Raw genomic sequence first — 22,479 nt, forward strand, 5'->3', positions numbered from 1 at the left:
TCCTGCAAGGAATTATCTGTTCCTTTTTTTTATCCTTATATTTTCATTGTCCAGCACAGTACCTGGCAAACAACAGATGTTTGTTACATATTTGATGAATGTATAAATAAATGGCATTGATTTTTATATTTATATTTAAAAAGCTTTAAGTTGCAGGTTTTAAATGTTTTGTCTATTATAAAATATTTCTTTCAGGACCTATATTATTCTTTTGAAAGACTCTTAGGTAGATTTTTCTCTTGAAATTGTGAAAAAAGTTATTTGAAGCCATATTTGTATAATGACATTCAAGTGGCCACAGTAAGATTATTTTCTAATCTCCGCTATCCCTCTATCTCTTAAGATACAGATCTTATGAATGAGACAGAGTAAAGGACTTTAGGCTGGATAAAGATTAGGATTCCCTGCTGGCTTGTAATTATCAGAATCTGGATGGTTATTTATTTGAATGAAATGATGCATACATTGTGTACATCAAAAGTAAAGCACATGTGATTGTTAGAGGAATGTTTGAACTCCCCAGTGGGATGTCATGGGGTATGTTTATAAACTCCCACTAAGCGTTAGTTCTACAATGGAATTTCACTGGCATTGAGATAATAATTTGCACAGTCAAATTACCTCTTTACAAAAACCCAGGGAATCATGAGGGTCTAATCCTTTATTAATGTCAACCCACAGGCTGCAAGAAAGCGTAAGATTGCCATTCGAAAAGCCCAGGGGAAAAATGTGGAGGCCATTCGGGAACTGAATGAGTATCTGGAACAGTGAGTGTCTTACAAGAGGATTGTGTTTTGTTATTCTGATAAATCTTTTTTAATTAAAATGGAATTTGCATTTGATTTTCCTTTTTGCCTCCATGCTGTTCATTTATAGAATATCTACACACTTACTTTTTTTCCCTTTCCTCTCACCAGATTTGTTGGAGACCAAGAAGCCTGGCATGAACTTGCAGAACTTTATATCAATGAACATGAGTAAGTCGTTAACACATAAAATTTCGTTAAGGAGTGCAATTTTCATCACTATATAAGTTCAGAAGGCATAGTAGTTTCTAAAGGGTTGGTGAGAGGTATGAATCACATCATTTTAAATTAGCAAAATAAATAAATGAAGGAAAACAGATCGACAGTTTGTTGGTTATAATATGTGAATTGCTTTAAGTAGGTCATTTGTGTTTTGCTAAATTATTTTTGTTTGGGAAATGAGTTTTCTTTCAAATACAGATGGCATTCTTTGGAGTTAGAAAGGCATGTATGTGCTGAGCTAAGGTTATTTTTAGTGAATCAAAATTGTGAATTTTTAGAATTTAAATTGTTCTTACATACAAAGAGTATTATACTCCCTGCTGTTTAAAAATTCTGTCAATTGTATGCATTTATTAGCCTTAGTGCTAAGAGAATCAACTCTTCCAAAGTAGAAGCATTCTGTTGCCTGGGTAAAAAATCAAGAATAATCAAGAATGTTGAATGCTGTAGGAACTTGCTTATTGGATATTTAATGTTTTTGTTAGCTTTTTTTTATTGCAGTGACAGGAGGAAATCCCAGTGTGAGAGGATTAGCCCAGTCTTAGTGCAAGTTTTCTAATATCATAGCATTAATGCTAACCTCTATCTAGAGGCAGGCTTTTTTTCCCCTTTTTTCTTAGTGAGGAGTCTGAAGTATATCACATTGTTTCTTTCCTTCCTTTTGAGAGAACAGAATCAGATTCTCATGCACATATTCTTACTGTGCACGAATACTTAGAATACTTAACCTCATTCTCATAGGACAAATAGCTGACATAGGAAATAGTATCGAATGAAGATACTTGTCTCTTGCCTTTGCTCAGGGGTATATATGTATGTGAAATAGAGTTAATGTATTATCTGTGTAATTCTAATAAAAGTGGGGGCGAAAATAAAATGTCACTTAATGAATGTGTACTGGGAAGCATTTTTCATTTCTCTATTATATATGCTGGCTATCCGATTCTTTGTTTTTTGTTAGGAAGTTATTTCCTGAATCATGTTTGGATGCTTGTATGATCATATATGTAAATATACTTAGCTTTCTCTTATGTATATAAGAATGGTAGTGTATTTGGTTAAATGGTAATGTTTCTATTTTTCATTGTTTTAAAGTCAACATTTATAAAGTTTTTTAAATGTAAATTATTTGTATGCTGGAAACTATAAAATATTAATTAAAGAAATTAAAGAACACCTAAATAATACCAAATTCATAGATTGGAGGCTCAGTATTGTTTTGTTTGTTTGTTTTTTGGGTTTTGTTTTTGTTTTTATTGAAGTATAGTTAATTTACAATGTTGTGTTAGTTTCAGGTATGCAGCAAAGTGATTCAGTTACACATACATATAACGATTATCTTTATTTAAATTTTTCCTTGGGCTAAATTCTTAGAAATAGAATTACTTGATTAAATGATATGCACATTTTCAGTGGTTTTGATAAATCATTCCTAGATGTGCACTAGAAAGGTAGTGTCAATTTACTCTCACATCAGCAATTATTAGAATGTCCACTTAACACTGGGTGCTACTGTTCTTTCTAATCTTTGCAAATTGTGATAAGTGAAAATTGGTTACACTTTTTTTAAGAGCTCTTTATATAAATGATATGAGCCTTTGTCCTGTCTAGAATATATCCTTGTTTATTATGTCTTTTTAATATTGATTTTTTTAACTTATAGAAACTTTATATTTTCAGATGGTCAGTATATCAATTTATATTACTTTCAGGTTTTCTGTCCTCTAAGAACTATATAAATATATCACCTCTGTGTTTTTCTTCTACTTCTTTATCAATTTTACTTTTTTGCATGTATTTGTAATATTTCTATATTTAGCTCTCCAATGGGTTATACTTTATTTTTAACCTATCATTAAATTTATTATTATTTACCTCACCTTGTAATAGCCACATTCAGTTTTGCTTTGTTTTGGGTCTCTAAAGAGTTTATTGAGATAGAGTTGGATGTACATTTAAGAGAATTGAACTGAAGAATCCCAAGAAATCAAGAGATACAGAGACAGAAAAGCACCTGAAAAATAGTTTCTTTTCATGGGAAATGATACTTACATTCTGCCTACCCTTTTATCTTGTATTACAAAACTCTTTTTGGTCTCAAAGCTAGTTACTTACACAATGTCCGTTTATTTTTTCTAATTGAACACAGAAGGAATATTCAGATTTACGGTGAATGGAAATAAATGTCTTCAGATTTTTTGAAACTGTGTGAAAATCAGAATGTTCACTTAATTCATTTAACTTGTTTGAGCAAGTCATTGTCTTCGGTAGGGTATTGTGGGTACAAGTAGTAAGTTACTGTGGAATGTCAGTTTACCACAGTTTTGTGGACCCAGTGGCAAAAATGTACCAATTTAGGAATTGCTTGATATATTTAATATTTTGACATTCTTTTCTTCATATTAATAGTTATAGTAAGTCACAGGCAGCATTGCTAATCTAGATGTAGACTTTTTTACTCCAAATAAATTTCCACAGTAGACTGTTCATATAAGTCTATTCAGTGATTTTATAGAGAGAAAAGGGGATATAGAATTCTGCCACATACTTTTTTTATGTCTTTAAGTTATTTTTATTTAAATTTGCTTCTGATTTATAAATTTTAGATACAGTTATTCTAGTGGTATATGTCACACCAGTTGATCACATTGAGACACTTGCTCTAAGTATAAAAAATTAGTCATGATTTATACCTTAACCCCAACAGTACATATTATAAACAAAAATATGTATTTTAAACAAAGATACTGAATTTTTTTTTTACTTGATTTGTAGTTAAAACTAGATGTTATATCAGCAAGGAGCAGTTAGTAAATATTGATTATGATTGTGATTATTGTAGGTACAGCCTTACTATATAAAATTCTATAACAAAGGGAATTATCAGAATCCTGTAAGGAAAAATCATAATGTTGATAAAGCAGTCAAGGAACAAATACTGTAACCTATACATATGCTTTTGTGAGGAAGAGAAGAACTTCAAAAACTAGTTACTGACTCTAATGTAGTAATAATAGTGGTTATTCTATTTTAAATGGATTCCAATTATTTTTACTTCTCTAAATCTTAGTCTCATGAGTTGTATATAATGAATTAATTTCTTTATATATCTGCAGTGGTATTGGCTATGTACCATCTTGGGAGAACTGAGAAAATAGTCATCACTCAAATCACTTATGTATGGCTTAATACTCTTGTGTACCCCTGGCTGAGAAAAACTGGATTAGACCATTTCTCGCTCCTTCCAGCTCTAAGTTTATTTGATTCTATACTTTATCCACAAAATTAATTTGATTTTATATTTTGTAAAATTGGGGGAAGGTATCCCCTCCTTGTATGTGATACTAAATAATTTTTGAGAAAAATATCTTGGCATTCATTTTTCATTAGAAACTCCTCTCTGCCCATTTTATCTTACATTATGCTATATAAGAATCAGAATCACTATTTTGCTCAACCCATTTAAATCTCTAAGAACATTTATTCTTAGCATTAATATGAATTTTTGGCGTTACCGTAAAAGAACACATTTAGAAGGGAACTATCTTTCTGATGAAGCTGTGTGTTTAAAGTATAGACGACTTCCCCTTCTACACAATGATGAATAAATATCAGATAGGTAGTCACAATACTTTTGTTCTAGACATTTATTCAGTCATTTGTTCAGTCATTCATTATATAGCTATCATATGTCAAGAACCAATACTAGGTTTTGGGCGTAAATATGAAAAGGGCTAAATAGCAGCATGATCTTTGATGAGAATTATATATAAGGTCCTTCATATATTTAAAATGCTGTGATTTTGGGCTAATCTGCAGGGTGTTTTTGGTTCCTCTGGCCCTTTGGGTTTGATTGCTGTACCTGTTTTTATGTTACCGTTGACAGATTCATCACTACCATCACCACCTCGATTTTTCATCCTGATGTGTAGTGTATATAGGTAGTATGCATGGTGGTTAAGAGTGTAGGCTGTCTGCCTACTTCCTAGGGTTTTGGTGGGATTAAATGAATTAATATTTGTAACACACCTAGAGAGGTGCATGATACATAATGAGCACCTAATAAAAGTTAGCTATTATTAGTATTTCACATGTTTGAAACTGCAACGTATATATTTTGAAAACTAAGTGTGTCGGACGTTAGTGTAAAATAGATACCTTTGTATATTGGTGACAAATGTCAAAAATAACTGTAGGTAGCCTTTTTCTGTTGTAATGTCATAACCTCCTCACTGGGACTAAATCTTACAACACCTGTGTTCTTTACGATTTCCTGTAAATAGGAAGGATATTCACATGGCTTGAACATATAAAATACATTAAGGGGAATTATAGTCATGTGGTATAAAACTATTTTTCCAGAGCCCTTTGCAGCAGTTTTCTCCTTAGGTTTTCAGTAAAGATTTTGTTTCTCTACCACATGATTAAATAGTAGTAGAGTGCATATCAAAACCACTAACTTGATCTGTTTTTCATGGGTTTAGAAATTCATAACTTCATCATAATTTTGTATTTGACAGTAACCTTAAATAATGAAAAGTCTTTGTAATAGAATATGTGGGATATGTCTGTAAAGGATTTTTAGTGAATAGAGAATATTTAATGTTTATTTCCTCATTACACTTCAGCTATTTGAATATTTTATTAAATGATCAGTGGACTTGCAGAACTTATTTTATATGTAACCTGATCCAAGATCTTGAAGCCTGTGTTGTTAATTATGTTCGGATGTCATCCTAGTGACCCAGTTTTAAAAATTTAATATCTCGGGACTTCCCTGGTGGAACAGTGGTTATGAATCCGCCTGCCAATGCAGGGGACACGGGTTCAAGCCCTGGACCAGGAAGATCCCACATGCCATGGGGCAACTAAGCCTGTGCTCCACAACTACTGAGCCTGTGCTCTAGAGCCCGTAAGCCACAACTACTGAGGCCACGTGGCACAACTGCTGAAGCCTGCGCGCCTAGAGCCCATGCTCCGCAACAAGAGAAGCCACTGCAATGAGAAGCCCGCGCACCGCATAACCCCTGCTTGGTGCAAATAGAGAAAGCCCGCACACTGCAATGAAGACCCAGCGCAGCCATACATACATACATACATACATACATACATAAATAAGAAAAAAAGAAAAATGTAATATCTCTTGATAGTTCACAGGCTGCTTTAGGATTTAAGCTTCTGTTTATTCATTTCATTAAAGAATATGATATTCGTATTTATGAATTCAAGATAAGTACTTTATTAATAAAGGTATTTAAAGTATTTGGGGAATAAAATGTGTAATATCACTAACATTGTTTTTAAATTATTTTAAGGTGTAACTGACATAAAATTTATGACTTTTAAAATTAACTCCTTGGTGTTTTTCAGCTATGCTAAAGCAGCCTTTTGTTTAGAGGAGCTTATGATGACTAATCCACACAACCACTTATACTGTCAGCAGTATGCTGAAGTAAGTGTTTTCAAAAACAACAATTGTATGTGATTTTATTTTTGTTGGTTTTGGGTATTATTATGGAACTAAGAATATGTCCTTAATGTTAGGCAAGTATATAAATATGTAAGATGTGATGAAAATTGATTTGTGGGAGTAAAATTTTTAAATTTTTAATACTATAATGGAAATACTGACTTTTCAATTAAATGCACTTATTTAAAATAGTGACATTCTTTGTACTTTTTTAATTGCGTACTGTATTCTTTCCTAATTATGAATTATGTCACAGTTATCACCATTTAATGGCCTTTAAGGCATTTACAGTGATTAAAATTTTTACATCCATATTCTAGGAAATTCATATTAAGGTCAGTATTTTGGAAAGTAGGAAGTTTTTTTCTTATTTGATTAACTGTTAAGAATAGCAATACAGTTGAATCCTATAAGGTTAAAAGGACTTCATTATTAAGGAATGTCAGTGCAACTAGGAAAGGACAATTCAGTATGAAGTCTAGATTTATAATGCTAGTAATAGAAAATAAAGTTGTGAAGCATTTGGAAAGCAGTTGAAATAGAAATTATACTGGCTTTTTTATATTGGCAGCATTTTTTTATTTTAAAAACTCAGTGATCTTAATGTTCATAGAATATAATGATTCTGGAGGGTATGTTATGCTTTAAAGTTTAGATTAGCTTTAACAACTTTAAGATGAATTCTTTTAACATCTTGCATTTGTTTACAGAATATCTGTTTCAATTACTAATGCCTATGGTATGATGAAACATGCTATATTTCAAAGTAGTAAAATAAACAGGTTTCAGCACTCCGTAATTTTTAACAGGTTAAATATACCCAAGGTGGACTTGAAAATCTTGAACTTTCAAGAAAGTATTTTGCGCAGGCATTGAAACTGAACAACAGAAATATGAGAGCTTTGTTTGGACTTTACATGGTGAGTTGAGGTGCATGTTTAATGTTATTTTATGAAATTTTAAAGTCCATTAACCGTCCCAGTTAATCACTTCCCTCTTTTTTTTTTTTTTGTATTTCATTGATAAGCATATGATTTTTTTCCTCTAGTTAATTATAGGCAATAGGTTGTAAGGCGGTTATATTTTTGAATGTTAATATATCCCAGCTATTTGACATTTCATTGTCAATTATCTTTTACTCTATCAGAATTTAAATCTGCCTTTATGAAATTAAATAGTAACAGATACGAAGCTATATTATGTATTTCTTAATTGTTTTGTTATTCTTGGGTTCATGCCCAACATTTTATTTCTTACCTTAAATTATAATTGTATAAGATATTTTTAAACTATGTTTATAAAAGACATATTAGAAATAAAATCTCTAATGCCAAATTAAAACTTTTTTATGGTATAGAAAAACAGTTTGTGGTATGCATGTAATTAAATATTTCTTTTGTTTATGTATGCTAAATGATGAGCTTAGAAAAAGTCAGTTAACAAGAGCTATGGGAAATAGAGGAAGAATTTAATGAACTTCAAATTTATATAAAATGAGCTCCTTTCTACAGTCAGAATGACTAGAAAAATAAACTTCTTTAATACGCCAGTTCTTTGAAATTTTATTTTATCCTAGTCTTTTCATGGACTTTTGGATGACTATTTTGTTGGAGCTCAGTGAAAAGAATTGATTGCAGAAATGGAGGCAGGAAGAAATGTAAATGAAATAATTTTCAGCAAAGAAATGGCAAAATATAATTAGAAAACAGATTAAAGGGATTTCAAAAAATTTTTCCTGGATTCTACCAGTGCCAATTGTAGCAGCTTGTAGGTACAGTATGGTAGCAGTGTCTCTTTTACCAAATAAGTACTATTTTAAAAAATAAATTATTAATAATAGTAAAAATACGTAGCACTTTATGTGTCAGGTGTTGTTATGACCTCTCTTTTTTATTTTAAATCGTTACATCTTTACATCAGCTATTTGAGAAGGTACTATTACTGCTACCATTTCACAGAAAATGAAACTAAGACACAGAGTTCTGATTAATTTGCCCAAGGATGGACACAGAGCTACTAAATGATTGAGCTGGGATTCCAGCTCAGGCAGTTGACTCCAGAGTCATTCTCTTAACTACTGCAATCAGATTTTGGCATATAAATTCCTTAGTGGCAGAGGAGGAGACAGAAGGAAAAAGCATATAACACAGGCTAGGCATAAAAGAAACCACATGGACAGAGCTTCTTAAGAATAAGATATATTTAAGCATAAGATAAAATTTGTATCTTTCTCTCCTCAGAAATACATACAGTTAAAAATAAGAATGTGATTTTGAGGGTCTGCAGATTCTTGCATGGATCCCAGTTTAACAATCCCTTGTTTAAACACATCTTTAAAAAGGAGATGATGGCTCTAATTGGTTCTATGGAACATAGTTTGGAAACTCTCGGTGTAGTGAAAAGAGAAATAGGTTGGAAGTGATGATCTCTTTCTACTTCTAAGACTTTCGTTAACTTACTTTGGTTAAGTCAATTCACTCCTATTGGACTTAATTTTTTTTTTCACCTGTTAATGTAGGAAGTTAGACTAAATTATTTTTGAGGTCCCTTATATTAATATTCAGTAATTCTATAATTCTGACATAGAAAAGTTGAAGTAATTCAGTAATAAGAAATAGCACCAGTAATATCCTACAGTATTTAAGTGATGATGGAATTTTACCTTCAAGGGCTGTGGTAGATAACTAATAAAATAATTTTAGATGTTATTTAAGATATCCTTTCTCTTCCTACTACCTTGGATTATTCTCCATTTTAAAATATATTTTCATTTGTGAACACTAATTTCATTCAGCTTTATTTTATTTTAAAAATTGTGTTGGTACAGTTTTTAAAAACTCTTTATTATCAGCCCGTTGCAATTATGGCCCTTACATGTTTTTGATTGTCTTGGCTACATCAAAGGAGTATTGTTTTTGATGTTTCTTTTTTGTTCTTAGTCTGCAAGTCATATTGCTTCTAATCCAAAAGCAAGTGCAAAAACAAAAAAGGACAACATGAAGTATGCTAGTTGGGCAGCTAGTCAAATAAACAGAGCTTATCAGGTTAGTATTGATAATTTTATATTATGACATAGGTCAGTTAATGTATTTCTTAGTTGTTTATGTTTCTACAAACTACAAAGCTAGATGTCTATCATTGAACTTTTGTGCTTTTGGGTCTTTATCAAATGTTTTAACTGTGTAGAATTAACTTGTAGGATCCTTTTTTTTTTTCCTCAAAAGGAGTCTGTTACTATTATCCCATAATGAGCCTTATCATCTCAGTAGTTCTACATTTGGCAAATAAAAAAAAGTAATTGTAAAAATCCAGAAAGGATAAATTTCATGATGCATTTCAGAGGCAGATTGGGTATGTGAGTGTATAACTAATCAGAGATATCTCAAATAATAAAAAAAAGAGGAAGAAAATCTTAAAAGTAAACTAACAAGACTATATAACAAAGTTTATGTACTCTGTTTACAGTCAGACCTTATCTGAAACATCTCCCCTCATTTTTTAGTTTACTGAAGCTCATCCCTAGGAGAGTCTTCAGAAAAGACTCATGGAGAATCTCATCTTCTTACATCTTTCATGTTTGTAACTTATCCGTCTATAGTCTTTATATTTGAAGGACAATTTGACTTTTTGTACATCCTTTGCTATTAAATACATTTACCTAAGTATTAAACATACTGTTCCGTTTTTTGTTTTTTTCTTTTTTAGGATAAAATATTGCTGTCAACAAGTTTCATGCCATCCTGATTTTCTTTCTCTAATAAGTGACTTGTACTTTTTGTCTGGTTGCCCAAAGGAATTTTTTCTTTATCTTTAAAATCCAATAGTTTTACTATGATAATGTTTTGTTGATATTCTTGGGTCAGTCTTCCCAAATACACTGTAGACCTTTTTAATATTTGGATTCAGTCCTCTTTTAATTTGAGAAAAGTTGCTTTTAGAATTATGATTTTGAATTTTTTTTGCTTGATTCCTTAAGTTTTCTTTTTCAGGTCTCCAACTATAAGTTTATTGGCTCTCCTTTCGCACTTCCTTTTATCATTCTTTTTTTTTTTCAGATCCTTCTGTCGTTTTCTGTATTTTATTCTCTTCTTTTTTTTCTGCTAATAATTTTTTTATGGAGTTAATTCTTTTTTTTCTGTTCTCTGCATTTAAATAAGATAGTTTTTCTGGGCTGTTAGGAGGTGGTTTTTACCATCTTAGGGGAGTCAGAGATAGAACAGCATAACATTCCCAGCTTGACCTTTATATGTTTCCTCTTCTTTGCTACAGAGAACTCAAATATGACCTCTCTATATATCCAGTCTTTCTTAGAACTAGGTCAGATTCAGAATGATTTTTCTGGCTGCAGGCCTGTGTTCTACCCCTATGGGTCTACAGATCTTGAATTTTGAGGTGGTGTTCTTAGTTTTAAATGTTACATTTTGTTGTTGTTTTTTCTTCTGGGATTTTCTGCCTCTGGGCATCACTACCTCCCACCCTCCCCTTCTCCCCTTATCTGAACCATCTCTCCCTCTTAACCCCAGTGTTTCTGCCCTGTTAAATTTGGTTTCAGTTTCTGTAGTATTCTTTCAGTGTGAGGTTTTTTTCCTTTTGGAAGAGGGTGTTTGCTGGATAATTCAGAGATTTTGAGGTCTTAGACTATTAGATTTGTTTAATGTCATGGTTGCATACAGTTTTTTATACTTTGATTTGGAGCCTATGAGACTGTCCTAGTTTTGCAAGCCATTTGCAGATGCATCAGTTCATACTTTTTTTTACTTTTGTGGCCTATAGAGTAGTAGGTTGCCGTCTTTTACATCCTGTAGTGCCTACCACATAGCTGTTGAGCTTTTGTAGGTCCTGCTACTGTTGGTGGTACAACAACCTAGGATTTTGAAGGATTGCCTGCAATATAGTTTTTTTTGAAAGATGTCTTTGTTGGGTTTGTTTCCTCTTATTTTGGTCTTGGTTTTGGTGCTGTTTGTTTCTTTGTTTTTGTACTCCTGGTTGGGGAGATTAAAACAATTCAGTGCCCTGTGATCACACCATTTAGTCACTTTTGTGTAGTTTTATTATATATAATAGAGAATGTTAGTTCTGTTGGCATATTGCAAGTCAGAATATTTATAAGTATTAGCTAGGCTGTGCTTCTTCAAATGGAGTTTGAGATGGCTTGAGGGGTTCCACACAGAGTAGGGTTGGGGGTTGCGAGGGAGGGAGGGGTAGTTTGTGATTTAAAAATAAGACTTGGATAATGTGAAAATAATAGTATGCAAACTACATCATTGTTTTTAAGATATTTTTGAGAAACAACTAGCTGCTCAGAGAGTGCTTTTTTTGACATGGCATGACTATATTTCTAAAATCAATTTTTATTAAATTATAACATACATAGAAAAATGAACCCAAGTCACAAAGATACATTCCAATGAATTATACAAGTAAATGTAACCAGGTCAATAAATAGAAACATTACAGCACCCCAAAACCTTCCTGGTACCTTCTTTCAAATTCTACTCCTTGTATTCCCTTCAAAAGTACAAATTTATAATCCCATAGTTTTGGCTTTTTTTTTTGAACTTTATAGAATCATACAGTATGTATTTATTTTTGTCTGGCCTGTTTCATGATTTATGAGTTTTATCTTTGTTTAAGTCTGTAGTTCATTCATTTTCATTGTACTGTAGTCTATTATATGAACATACTATAATTTATTCAGTTTTTTTTTTTAAATTTATTTTATTTATTATATTTGGCTGTGTTGCATCTTCATCACTGCTCACGGGCTTTCTCTAATTGTGGCGAGCGGGGGCTACTCTCCTTTGCAGTGCGCGGGCTTCTCATTGTGGTGGCTTTTCTTGTTGCGGAGCACGGACTCCAGGCACACGGGCTTCAGTAGTTGCAGCACGCAGGCTCAGTAGTTGTGGCTCGTGGGCTCTAGAGCACAGGCTCAGTAATTGTGGCGCACGGGCTTAGTTGCTCCGCGGCATGGGGGATCTTCCCGGACCAGGGCTCGAACCCGTGTCCCCTGCAATGACAGGTGGATTCTCAACCACTGTGCCACCAGGGAAGCCCCTTTTTCAGTTGTTGATAGACGTTGGATTGTTTCCTGTTTGGGGCTATTATGAATAATACTACACTGATATTGCTGTACAAGTCTCTTGGTGTATATGTACATGTACTTCTTAGGGGTGTATACCTTTGAGTGGAAATACTGGGTCATAGGATGTACATATATCTAACTGAAGTAGATAAAGCTGGTTTTCCAGATCACTTGTTTATAGTCCCACCAGCAGTGTTTGAGAGTTCGCATAGTTCCACATTTTCACCAACACGTCCTTCTGTCAGTTTTTGTTATTATGGTCATTCTGGTGTATGTGTAGTGGTATCTTCATGGTTTTATTTTGTATCTCCCTGATGACCAGTGAGGTTGAACACTTTTTCATATGTTTATTGGCTGTTTGGATATCTTCTTTCATGAAGTCTATGTTTTTCATTGGTTTATGACTTTTTATTTTGTTTTTTAGTTTTTTGATTATGGGCCCTTTGTTCATTATATGTGTAGCAGATCTTTTTAACTCCTTAGTTGCAATCACTCTCAAATGATTTTGATGAAGAAAGTTTTGAAGATTATCTTCACCCTAATCGTTCATTTCCTTTATGGTTTGTGCTTTGATGTTCTGTTTAAGAAATCATTTGCTGCTGATGGTCATAAAGATAATCTTGTGTGTCTTTGGAGTTTTTTTTCTTCTACTTTTCACATTTAGATCCACAATCCATTTGGAACTGATTTTTATGTATGATGTGAAAATAGAGGTCTGTTTCCCCCCTACGTAGCTTTCCAGTGTTTCTATCTCTGTATTCTGTCATGAGTCCCATTCTATGGAAGATGCTACCTTATAATAGTTGAGAGAGAACACAGATGCTCGAGCTGTATTGTCTGGCTTCCAAGTTTGGCTCTGACATGTGGCCATGGACAAATTACATACCATCTCTGGGCCTAGCTTTTCATTTGCAAGATGGACGTAATAAAAGTTTTCTGAGTATTAAAGGAGTTGATACATACTTTTTACCGTATCACAGTAATACACATTATATTGTGTTTACTAATTGCATGCTGTAAGTTCACTTTATTATGTCTATTTTTATTGCAATTACAATAACAGTAACAACAATAACAGTTATAATAGCAAACAAAATTTTTTATAAGGTAGGTACTTTTCCTGTTTACAAATGAGGAAATTAAGGCATGAAAGATTAAATAACTTTCTCCAGGGTGATATAACTGGTTAATGACAGAGCGGTTTTCAAACCTAGGCAGCCTGACTCCAAGTTTGATGCTCTTAATGGCCACAATATACTGCCTTTATAAAGAGATGTCAGGTATAAATGTTTCTAAAACTGTAATTATAGTTTCCAACTCCCTTCTTAGTTATTTTCTCATGTGAACAAGTGATATCCTACCCTCACTTGTTTCCCTTTTCATTTCAGACCCAAAGCTCTCCATAGTAACTAAATATAGAGTTTCATTTTGTTTGTTTGTTTGTTTTTCCTCTTTTTCACTGTCTCTTCAGTAATGCAAGACCAGGCAAGCATGCCCTTCCCTGCCATATGAGATGCACTTCACCATTAGACATGAATCCATCATTTTGATATTTTAAGCCATTGTTCATATATCCAAACCCTATTCGTTAGTAATATTTTCCCTCCCTGCCATTCTCTTTAAACACATTTTTTAAAATTGTCTCATTAGATCCATTCTCTTTTCATAGACTTATTTTGTAAAGTCTCAGTGTTTTTTGGAAAGAGCTCTGAGAATATCATCTGTGCTCTTCAGTCTTTGACTTTGGCACCATAAACTCCATAGTACCCAGTGATGTTTTACACATCTTTCCTGAAGGTATGATTTGCCTTTCTTGACTCTAAGGGAAAGGATAGTATAAGGAATTTTTGCAAGTTTCTGTCATCTTGGATACCACTCCAAAAAGATAACATCTCTCAGTTGATAATGTCAGGTTTCTGTATAGCAGCCTAAAATACCTCTCAATTAGGAATCACCCATCATGCAAAATTTATTTTTGCCTCTAGACACTAGTAACACTTTTTTTGTTTGTTTTTGTTTTTGTTTGGCTGCGCCACGAAGCATGCAGGATCTTAGTTTCCTAACCAGGGATCAAACCCGTGCCGCCTGCAATAGAAGCGCAGAGTCTTAACCACTGGACCACCAGGGAAGTCCCAGTAACGGGTTTTAAATAAAATCTTTTGGTGCTTTTGAAATTTTCATCTCTATGCTTTTTCTACAGAAGTTGGTGGTTTTCTTCATGTGAATCAGATTTCATAAATATTTGTATCTATTGCCTTTTGCTAACATAGTGGTTTAAAATAACGACTTATTTGCTTATGAATCTGTAGGTATCATGTAGGCTTACACTCAGTTGAGTAATTCTACAGGTCTATAGTGGACTTATTTTTTTTCTGCTCTATGCTAGTGGTTGACGGCCTCACTTAAATGTCTGATGGTTGGCTCTCTGTCAGCTGGGGGTGCTGGGCCTTGTATTTCTCATTTGGCAAGCTAACTTGGACTTATTCACATGATGGTTTCAGGGTTCCAGGAGAAGCAAACAGGCAAACTCCAGTGCCCAAGAGTGTTCTGAGCCTCTGCTTGTGTCACATATTGCTAATATTCCATTGAGCAAAACAAGTCGCATGGTGAACCCAGATACAGGGGATATAATATTTCACCTCTCAATCGGAAGAGAAATATGTGGTCATTTGGCAATTTATTACACTTTTGTATAACTCCATAGTTCCATCCGTTTTTGTTTATTTTGCCTTTTTCTTTTTATCCACTTTATTGAGGTATAGTTTACATACAATAACATGCACACATTTTAAGTGTACAGTTGAGTTTGGCAAATGTATACTCCTCTCTCACCACTACCCCATTCAAGACATACAGTTTCCATCACCCCAGAAAGTTCCCCTCTGCCACTTAGTAGTCAGCCCCATTCCACACTGCAGACTAGCACTGATTTGATTTTCATCACTATAAATTAGTTTTGCCTGTACTAGAACCTTATATATAAATGAGATCGTAGATTATGTACTCTTTTCTGCATTGCTTCTTTCACTCAGCATGTTTCTGAGCTTCATCCATCCACTTCTCCATTTTATTTATCTTATTACTTTGTCCACCCATATTATTTTCCACAAACTGTGTAAATTTGTGAATTTTAGCCCAACTTACTCCAGTTATCACAATGGGTGAATCATTGACCTTTGAATTTGATAAGCATTTTTTTATTATTTGAGTGGTTTTCTGGTTAGTTTTCTTTAAGATCCATCAGGAAATTATGAAAAAAGTTTACTTAAGCAAAATCTATATGAAAAATAAAAATGCAGAATTTGTGATTAATGTGGAAAAGTATAATTTTCAGAGATTGACATTTTAGTAATAAATCTCTGGGATCTAATTGAGAACTTTATGATATGTCTAGGCATATAAACAAGTATAAAGTGTATAATTATTCCTTATTGTAATGTTTTTCTAGGCATTTAAAAATTAGAGAAAATGAGATTTTAAGAACTGCTTTCTGTCTTTGTTTCTACTTAATAATGAAACAAAATATGGCTACTACTTGCTCTTCAATTAGGTAATTGGTTTAGCATGTTCAGTAGAGGCAGGCAAGTTTGATTAATGCTCATGAAAAACTTTAATGTGAACCTACTCAGTAATTTTCCAGATAAATGCTTCTTCGGTACTCTGTTAAATTCGTCTGTGCTAGTGATCCATATGGTATTTGTGATTGCAGAGGTGATTTTGTTACTATCCTTTTGGGAAATAGAAAATTAAATCATGATTTGAGGGAAAAATAGGATTCCGGCTTAATCAGTTAAATTGCCATATAATTCTAGAATAGACAAAATAATTGCATGTCAGGTAAAATTTGAAGTGATAGATTTATATTTCCAACTTTCTTTTTATTTGTTCTGACACAAGTTAGTTTGGTTTATTCTCAATTGCACTGGTTGTCAGTAGTGTTGACACACAATCTTAGGTGGTTTTCTAAAATTAGCTAATTTTGAAAATCACAAATTTGTATTTGTTATTATTTTTATTACATTTAAACACAAATCAAGAAAAATGCTATATTTTAAAATACTATGACTTCAGCGCTACACAAATTTTTCATTTTTATTTTCCATTTAAAAAATTAGGTGTCCTATTTTGTACCCCTTCCCCCAACCCATCAAAAGCTTTTTCTTAGAATTAGACCTTTAAGTATCTGATTAGGACGATTCCTGTTTACTTTGGGTAGGCAGTGGTAAAAGAAAAGGCTTTCTGTTCTTGGTAAGTCCTTGTGAAAGTGACTCTATCAACTGGGTAATAGGAGTAATAAGCACACTCCACATCCTTTACTCACCAAGGGAAATTGTGAAAGGGCAGAGTTTTAAATGTGGTGTTGCTATTGCCATATTTTTGAATTATGGCCTGTATATTCAGCATTTGAATTCCTTAAATTAATAATGTCTTATGAAAGGCAAAGTGATCTTGATTCTTACAAGAAGCTTTTCTCTTTCCCTGGCATTTCCTCTAGAAATCCCCTTTAGTTACTCTATCAAATCAAGATTCAATCACAGAAGCTAATGGTTTAGGAAATAGGAGAATCATAATGTTAAGCTGCAGCCAGAGGGGTCAGAGGCAGGTTACCAATTCCTGAAGCCTATTGCTTCTGCGATATTACCTGTGCTTGATCACTTAATCTTTCTCAACAGGTCACAAGAAGTTTGCCAAATTAAGTTAATTACAAAAGAGAAGGAACACATCATAAATCAAGTACTAAGTACCTAAGACAGCATTGGTATTTGAAGGAAAGATCAGTCACTTGAAAGTATACTGAGTGCTTAGATGTTAACTTGAAAATACTGTATGTTGCTAATAGAAAATGTTAATACTTTAACCAGGGGAAAAACAGGTAATATAGTTATAATAAACCTTCCCCTGCCTTTACAAGGAACACATACTTATCTAGTAAATCTGTAGTGTTAAGTAAAACTGATAAATGATGGGAATTGTCAGTCTAGTTAGAAAACTCATTTTGAAATCAGCATGGGGTATTCAACAGTGTTTTCCCCACTTATCATGCACTATATTGAATTTAATACACAGGAATTTGCTTTTAAATGTACAAAGATAGTATTTAATGCACTATGTTTTGTTTTTATTGTAAAATCCAATCCCAATTTGGTATTGTAAAATAAATTATGACTTAATAAACTAGAAATGCATGTTTTAAAATGTTTACTTTAATATGTAGCATAGAGTTTTATTTGATAGGTTTTTGCTGCAGAAACATGATATTATCTAGTCAACTAATAAATCTGGGAAATTTTTAAAAATTACAGCCCACTATAAGTAGTTTTAGAGAAATCTTGCAACTCTAAAATGTTTGATAAAACTTCTTTACATTTGTATTTTACCTTTGTTTGAAATTGTAAAAAGTTGATTAGAGGCCACACAAGTAGTCCACATTCCTACGTAAATATAAGCTAAATTTCATTTCTAAATTATGCTTTTTATTTCATAAAGCTTTTCTGGTCTGAAGAGGGAGTACAGTTTGAAAATCATATTAATGTTTTTATAGGTTATCATCCTACTTAAACATTTAAACTGGCCAGTTTCACACGGAAATTTTTATATACGGCAGTTGAAGATGAAACCTTAATGAAAATGTCCTTAAAACCCAAATTTTGTTTTTTATTGAAGAAAAAGAACGTATCTGATTTCATGCTAGTGATAAAATAGATAATGTTAACTCTCTAACAATTTGAAAGTAAGACTGTGATTTTGAACCTGCCACTGAAATTGAGCCTAATTGCATTTTCTAAAAATTAGTTTGCAGGTCGAAGTAAGAAGGAAACCAAATACTCTCTCAAGGCAGTCGAAGACATGCTGGAAACACTGCAGATCACCCAGTCTTAAGGTTTCAAAAACTCTTTCACATTACATTTCACAACTGTAAAATTGAGCTCACTGGTTTGTGACTTATTTACTAGATGCCCAGTGCTATTTATATACTGATTTTCTGCTAAGAAGGCAGTTGTAAAGAATGTGTTTATATAAACCTAAAAATGCCATTTACTGCTAAGCAGGAAGATGGAGAAAACCCATGGAAGAGAGATTTGACAAGATTCTTACTGATTGTACATCATTCTTTCCATATCATACATATATAACTGCTTTTAAACCACAATCTGATATAGAAATAACCTTGTTAAATAAACTGATGATTTATTAAACTTTCATATGAAAATTCTAGATTCTTTTTGTTATACTCAAATAGTGAGTGACTATATTGTTTTAGAACTCAATTTCTAGTTAACTCCTTTTTATTTGTGATAGGAAATACATAGCATATATAGGTGACAGAAGCAAAATGCTGGCAAATTATTTTCATTCTTTTTATAGCGTCAGGTTGGGTTTCGCTCTGTATTCCAGTGGGCTATTATTATTTTATATGCTGTAATGTTATTCTGATAAATCTTGATTAAAATACATCATTCTCCAAAGTTCAGCACTATCTTTTTATAAAATTTTGTTTTGCTATGGGACATAACTGAGATTTTTTTAACCTATAAAATGGTTTAAGGTTCATGTATGTTATGATATTCAAATTGAACCCTTATGAAAGTTATATTTATCCAACTTTCAACTCTATGTAAAAGGCATAATTTTTAGAGAGCATAGATAATAGGGATGAAAGGGGTTTCAGTGGCTTAGTTATTTTTACTTTAAGGAAAAATAAGAAAATCTGAACTATCTTTAGAAGCAAAATTTTTACAATTCTCATATCTCATTACTCCTCAGTAATAATAATTAGAATTTCTTCTTCCTTTTTTTCTCTTTTCATAGTGAACAACCATTACACTACCTTTAGCAGTATTTTGCATGTTTCACAATAGAATAGAAAGAACTTTGAGAGTTAACCACTTTATTCAGACACAAATCAGTTTTTAAAATAGGCAGTTGTTCATTCAGGGCAAATATTGTTAGTATTAGTCTGTAATTTATATACATAACTTATATATTACATATAGAAATACATATATAAATTTTAATTAATTAATTACCAACATAATACAGAGACTCCGACATGCTTGTTATTGCTTTATTTGCGTAAATTGGAGATCATGGAAGAATTGACAACCTGGAAGTCTTAAGGAAGAAAACTATTGTCAGTATCAGCTTTTTAACCTTTTGAGTTATTCTGTTAGTAAATTATTCTCCACATCTAGTCTAATTCTTTCATTTTACAGTTTTTTTCATTTTATTTTGCCCTGAGTAATGGGCAGATGTGAAATAACTCTTCCCATATGAAGGTAATTCTTATAAATTAATAATTGTTATCACAAGATACACTGTTTTTGCCCATGAATTTAGTAACCATTTTCAATATAATCAGACATTTCAGATTTGTTCGTTATAAAGAAAATAGTGCCCACATATTATTCCACTACCTTTCTTCCCTTTAATCTCCTCCCGTGAGTCACTAGAGTAGTGTTTACTTTAGCAATATTTGTGTAATAAGTAATTTAGTGTCCCTTATAACTGTCAGCCTTTAGTTTCACTTTATTTTTTCTAATTTTAATACCTCCTTGCCAGGAATTTTTTATTTATTAAGTACATTGTTAATGTGTAATAATTTATAAACTTCAATTATATATAGTGATAATCTCATTGTGGCAGACAGTTGCCCACCCAACTGCTTTTACCTCCTTCTTCCTTGTTAACAGTATCCTATATTGTTCAGGTAGGAGCACAGATCCCTGTTATTCCAGGAGGTTTGGACCTTACCCTCAGCCCCAAGGGAAGTATCATGATTGATCTAAAACAGAAGTGGTTTCATTCCATATGGTCCGTGATATGCCAAGGCAGAACTTTTTGCATTGAAGGAAATATTCCATATTTGTGCTACCTAATGTGGTAGCCACTAGCTGTATGTGGGTATTAAGCACTTGAAATGTAGCCAGGACAACCGAGAAATTGAATTTTTTATTTAATTTTAATTTTAATAGCTGCATGTGACTCATGGCCACCATATTTGAAAGTGCAGATATCCAAAATCTGGGCATGTGGCCTAATTAGGGCTAATGAAATGAACAGAAGCTGTGGGGAAGGGCCTGTCTTTCAAATTAAAAAGTCAAAGTTTTGTGAGCTGAGGCTTTTTGCCTCTTCTGGCCATGAATGCCAACAACAAGCCTGGAGGTATAATAGCCATCTTACAAGCATGAAATAGCAAATATGAGAATTAAAGCTGCATTTCAGAGATGGTTCTGTAGAAAGATTACTGGGAGCCTGGGTCCCTGATTGGTTGAACACCTGAACCAACAAGAGCAATTGCCAGCTTCTGCACTAACTACATGAGAAAAATAAACTCTTGATTGTTAAGCCATTGTTATTTTTTGTTACTTTAGCCATATATGTTTCTGACTAATATATCCATCATTCAGCTTTTTTTTTTAAGATGCAAAACTCTTACTTTAGACATGCTAGGGATGCTATTTTAGAATGTAATGATTTAAAATTAAGTAGGTAATTACATGTAACAAAAGAAGTAGTATCTTGTTCCAACTCAGCACCTAGTATTTAAGCCAACAGAGGTGAGAAAAAGGCATATTTAGAATGTCTTTAATCATGAGGATAATATTGACTTGGGAATAGAGGAGGATATAGAAAAAATTGAAATGGAAAATTAATGTTTCAATATGCTGGAAGCATACAATTTTTATTATCAAATATTTAGAAGAATTTTTTTTCTTTAATGCTATAATCCCTTTATTCTCAAAGTAACTTATTTAAATTCAAAGAACTATAGTAGGAGTGTAGGAGGGACTTTAGAGAGATTTAGTTGTTCTCCCTTGTAGGATGAGGAAGTGAGGTTCTGAGAAATTAAGCTCTTCTGTGACAGAGCAGGTAATTGGACCAGGATGTCAGGCGTTCCCAAGTTAGTGCTCCTTCTAGCATATTCCAAGGCATATGTCTAGTCTCTGATAGGTTGTTCCTTGACAAAAATGAGAGCCAGATATACCTAAGGGACATTGCTTGTTAGCAGAGCAAGGACTAGAATTCAGATTTTCTGGCTTGTAAAAGAATTTTTTAATGGAATAATGAAGTCAGAATTTCATTTTTAATTAAATTGAATTTAAACAAAATTACCCATTAAAGATGTTACTTCATTTATAGTTAATGTGAGAAGTATTTCAAACTATTTAGAACTATTTCAAACCTCTTTCATTTGGAACCTCTAATTTATCCTATCTCTCTTCTCATTCTTGGCAAGTAACCTCTTTTATAGGCTGAATTGTGTCTTGCCCAGAATTTCATATTTGAAGTTCTAACCCCTGGTGCCTTTGAATGTGACTTTATTTGGAGATTGAGTCTTTAAAGTGGTCATTAAGTAAAATTAGGTCATATTGGTGAGCCCTAATCCAATATGATTGATATCTTTATAAGGAGAGATTAGGACACAGACATACAGTGGAAGGACCATGAGAAGACGAAGAGAAGATGTCCATCTACAAGACAAGGAGCGTTTCCTCAGAAGAAACCAACCCTGCTGACACCTTGATCTTGGACTTCTGGCCTTTAGAACTGTGATGAAATAAATTTCTGTTGTTTTAAGACACCCAGTCCTCTGTGTACTTTATTAAGACAGCTCTAGTTAACTAACATAGCTCTCTTACTATTTCACAGAGAAAAAGAGAAGTCGTGAGATAAAAACATACCCAGTATGACATTCTTGTGCCCAAATTCACCTCTTTTCTTCTTAGAGTAAAAGAAATTGGCCCTACCCTTTTCTGAGCTATTTCCCACCACTGTCTTCCTCATTTTTTATGCTTTAGCCATACTTTAGCTTCATGAATTTGCCACACTCCCTTCCTGACTTCCCAAAACTTCGTCTTTTCTTCACATTTGTCCTTAAACTATTTTTTTCTTCATTA

General features: G+C 32.9%; 1 protein-coding gene across 1 annotated transcript in view; it reads left to right on the top strand.

Moving 5' to 3' along the window:
• EMC2 (ER membrane protein complex subunit 2) overlaps positions 1–22,161 on the top strand; it is a 51,169-nt gene extending 29,008 nt beyond the window's left edge. The window contains exons 6-12 of the mRNA XM_061171599.1: positions 682–767; positions 918–977; positions 6,399–6,480; positions 7,308–7,418; positions 9,438–9,542; positions 18,374–18,461; positions 21,992–22,161. Coding sequence (XP_061027582.1) covers positions 682–767; positions 918–977; positions 6,399–6,480; positions 7,308–7,418; positions 9,438–9,542; positions 18,374–18,460 — 531 coding nt within the window. The 3' untranslated portion in view covers position 18,461; positions 21,992–22,161. The remainder of the gene's footprint in view (positions 1–681; positions 768–917; positions 978–6,398; positions 6,481–7,307; positions 7,419–9,437; positions 9,543–18,373; positions 18,462–21,991) is intronic.
• Positions 22,162–22,479: the final 318 nt, after the last annotated feature.

The sequence above is a fragment of the Eubalaena glacialis genome, chromosome 17 (genome assembly GCF_028564815.1).
Source record: "Eubalaena glacialis isolate mEubGla1 chromosome 17, mEubGla1.1.hap2.+ XY, whole genome shotgun sequence".
In the NCBI taxonomy this organism is placed as follows: domain Eukaryota; kingdom Metazoa; phylum Chordata; class Mammalia; order Artiodactyla; family Balaenidae; genus Eubalaena; species Eubalaena glacialis.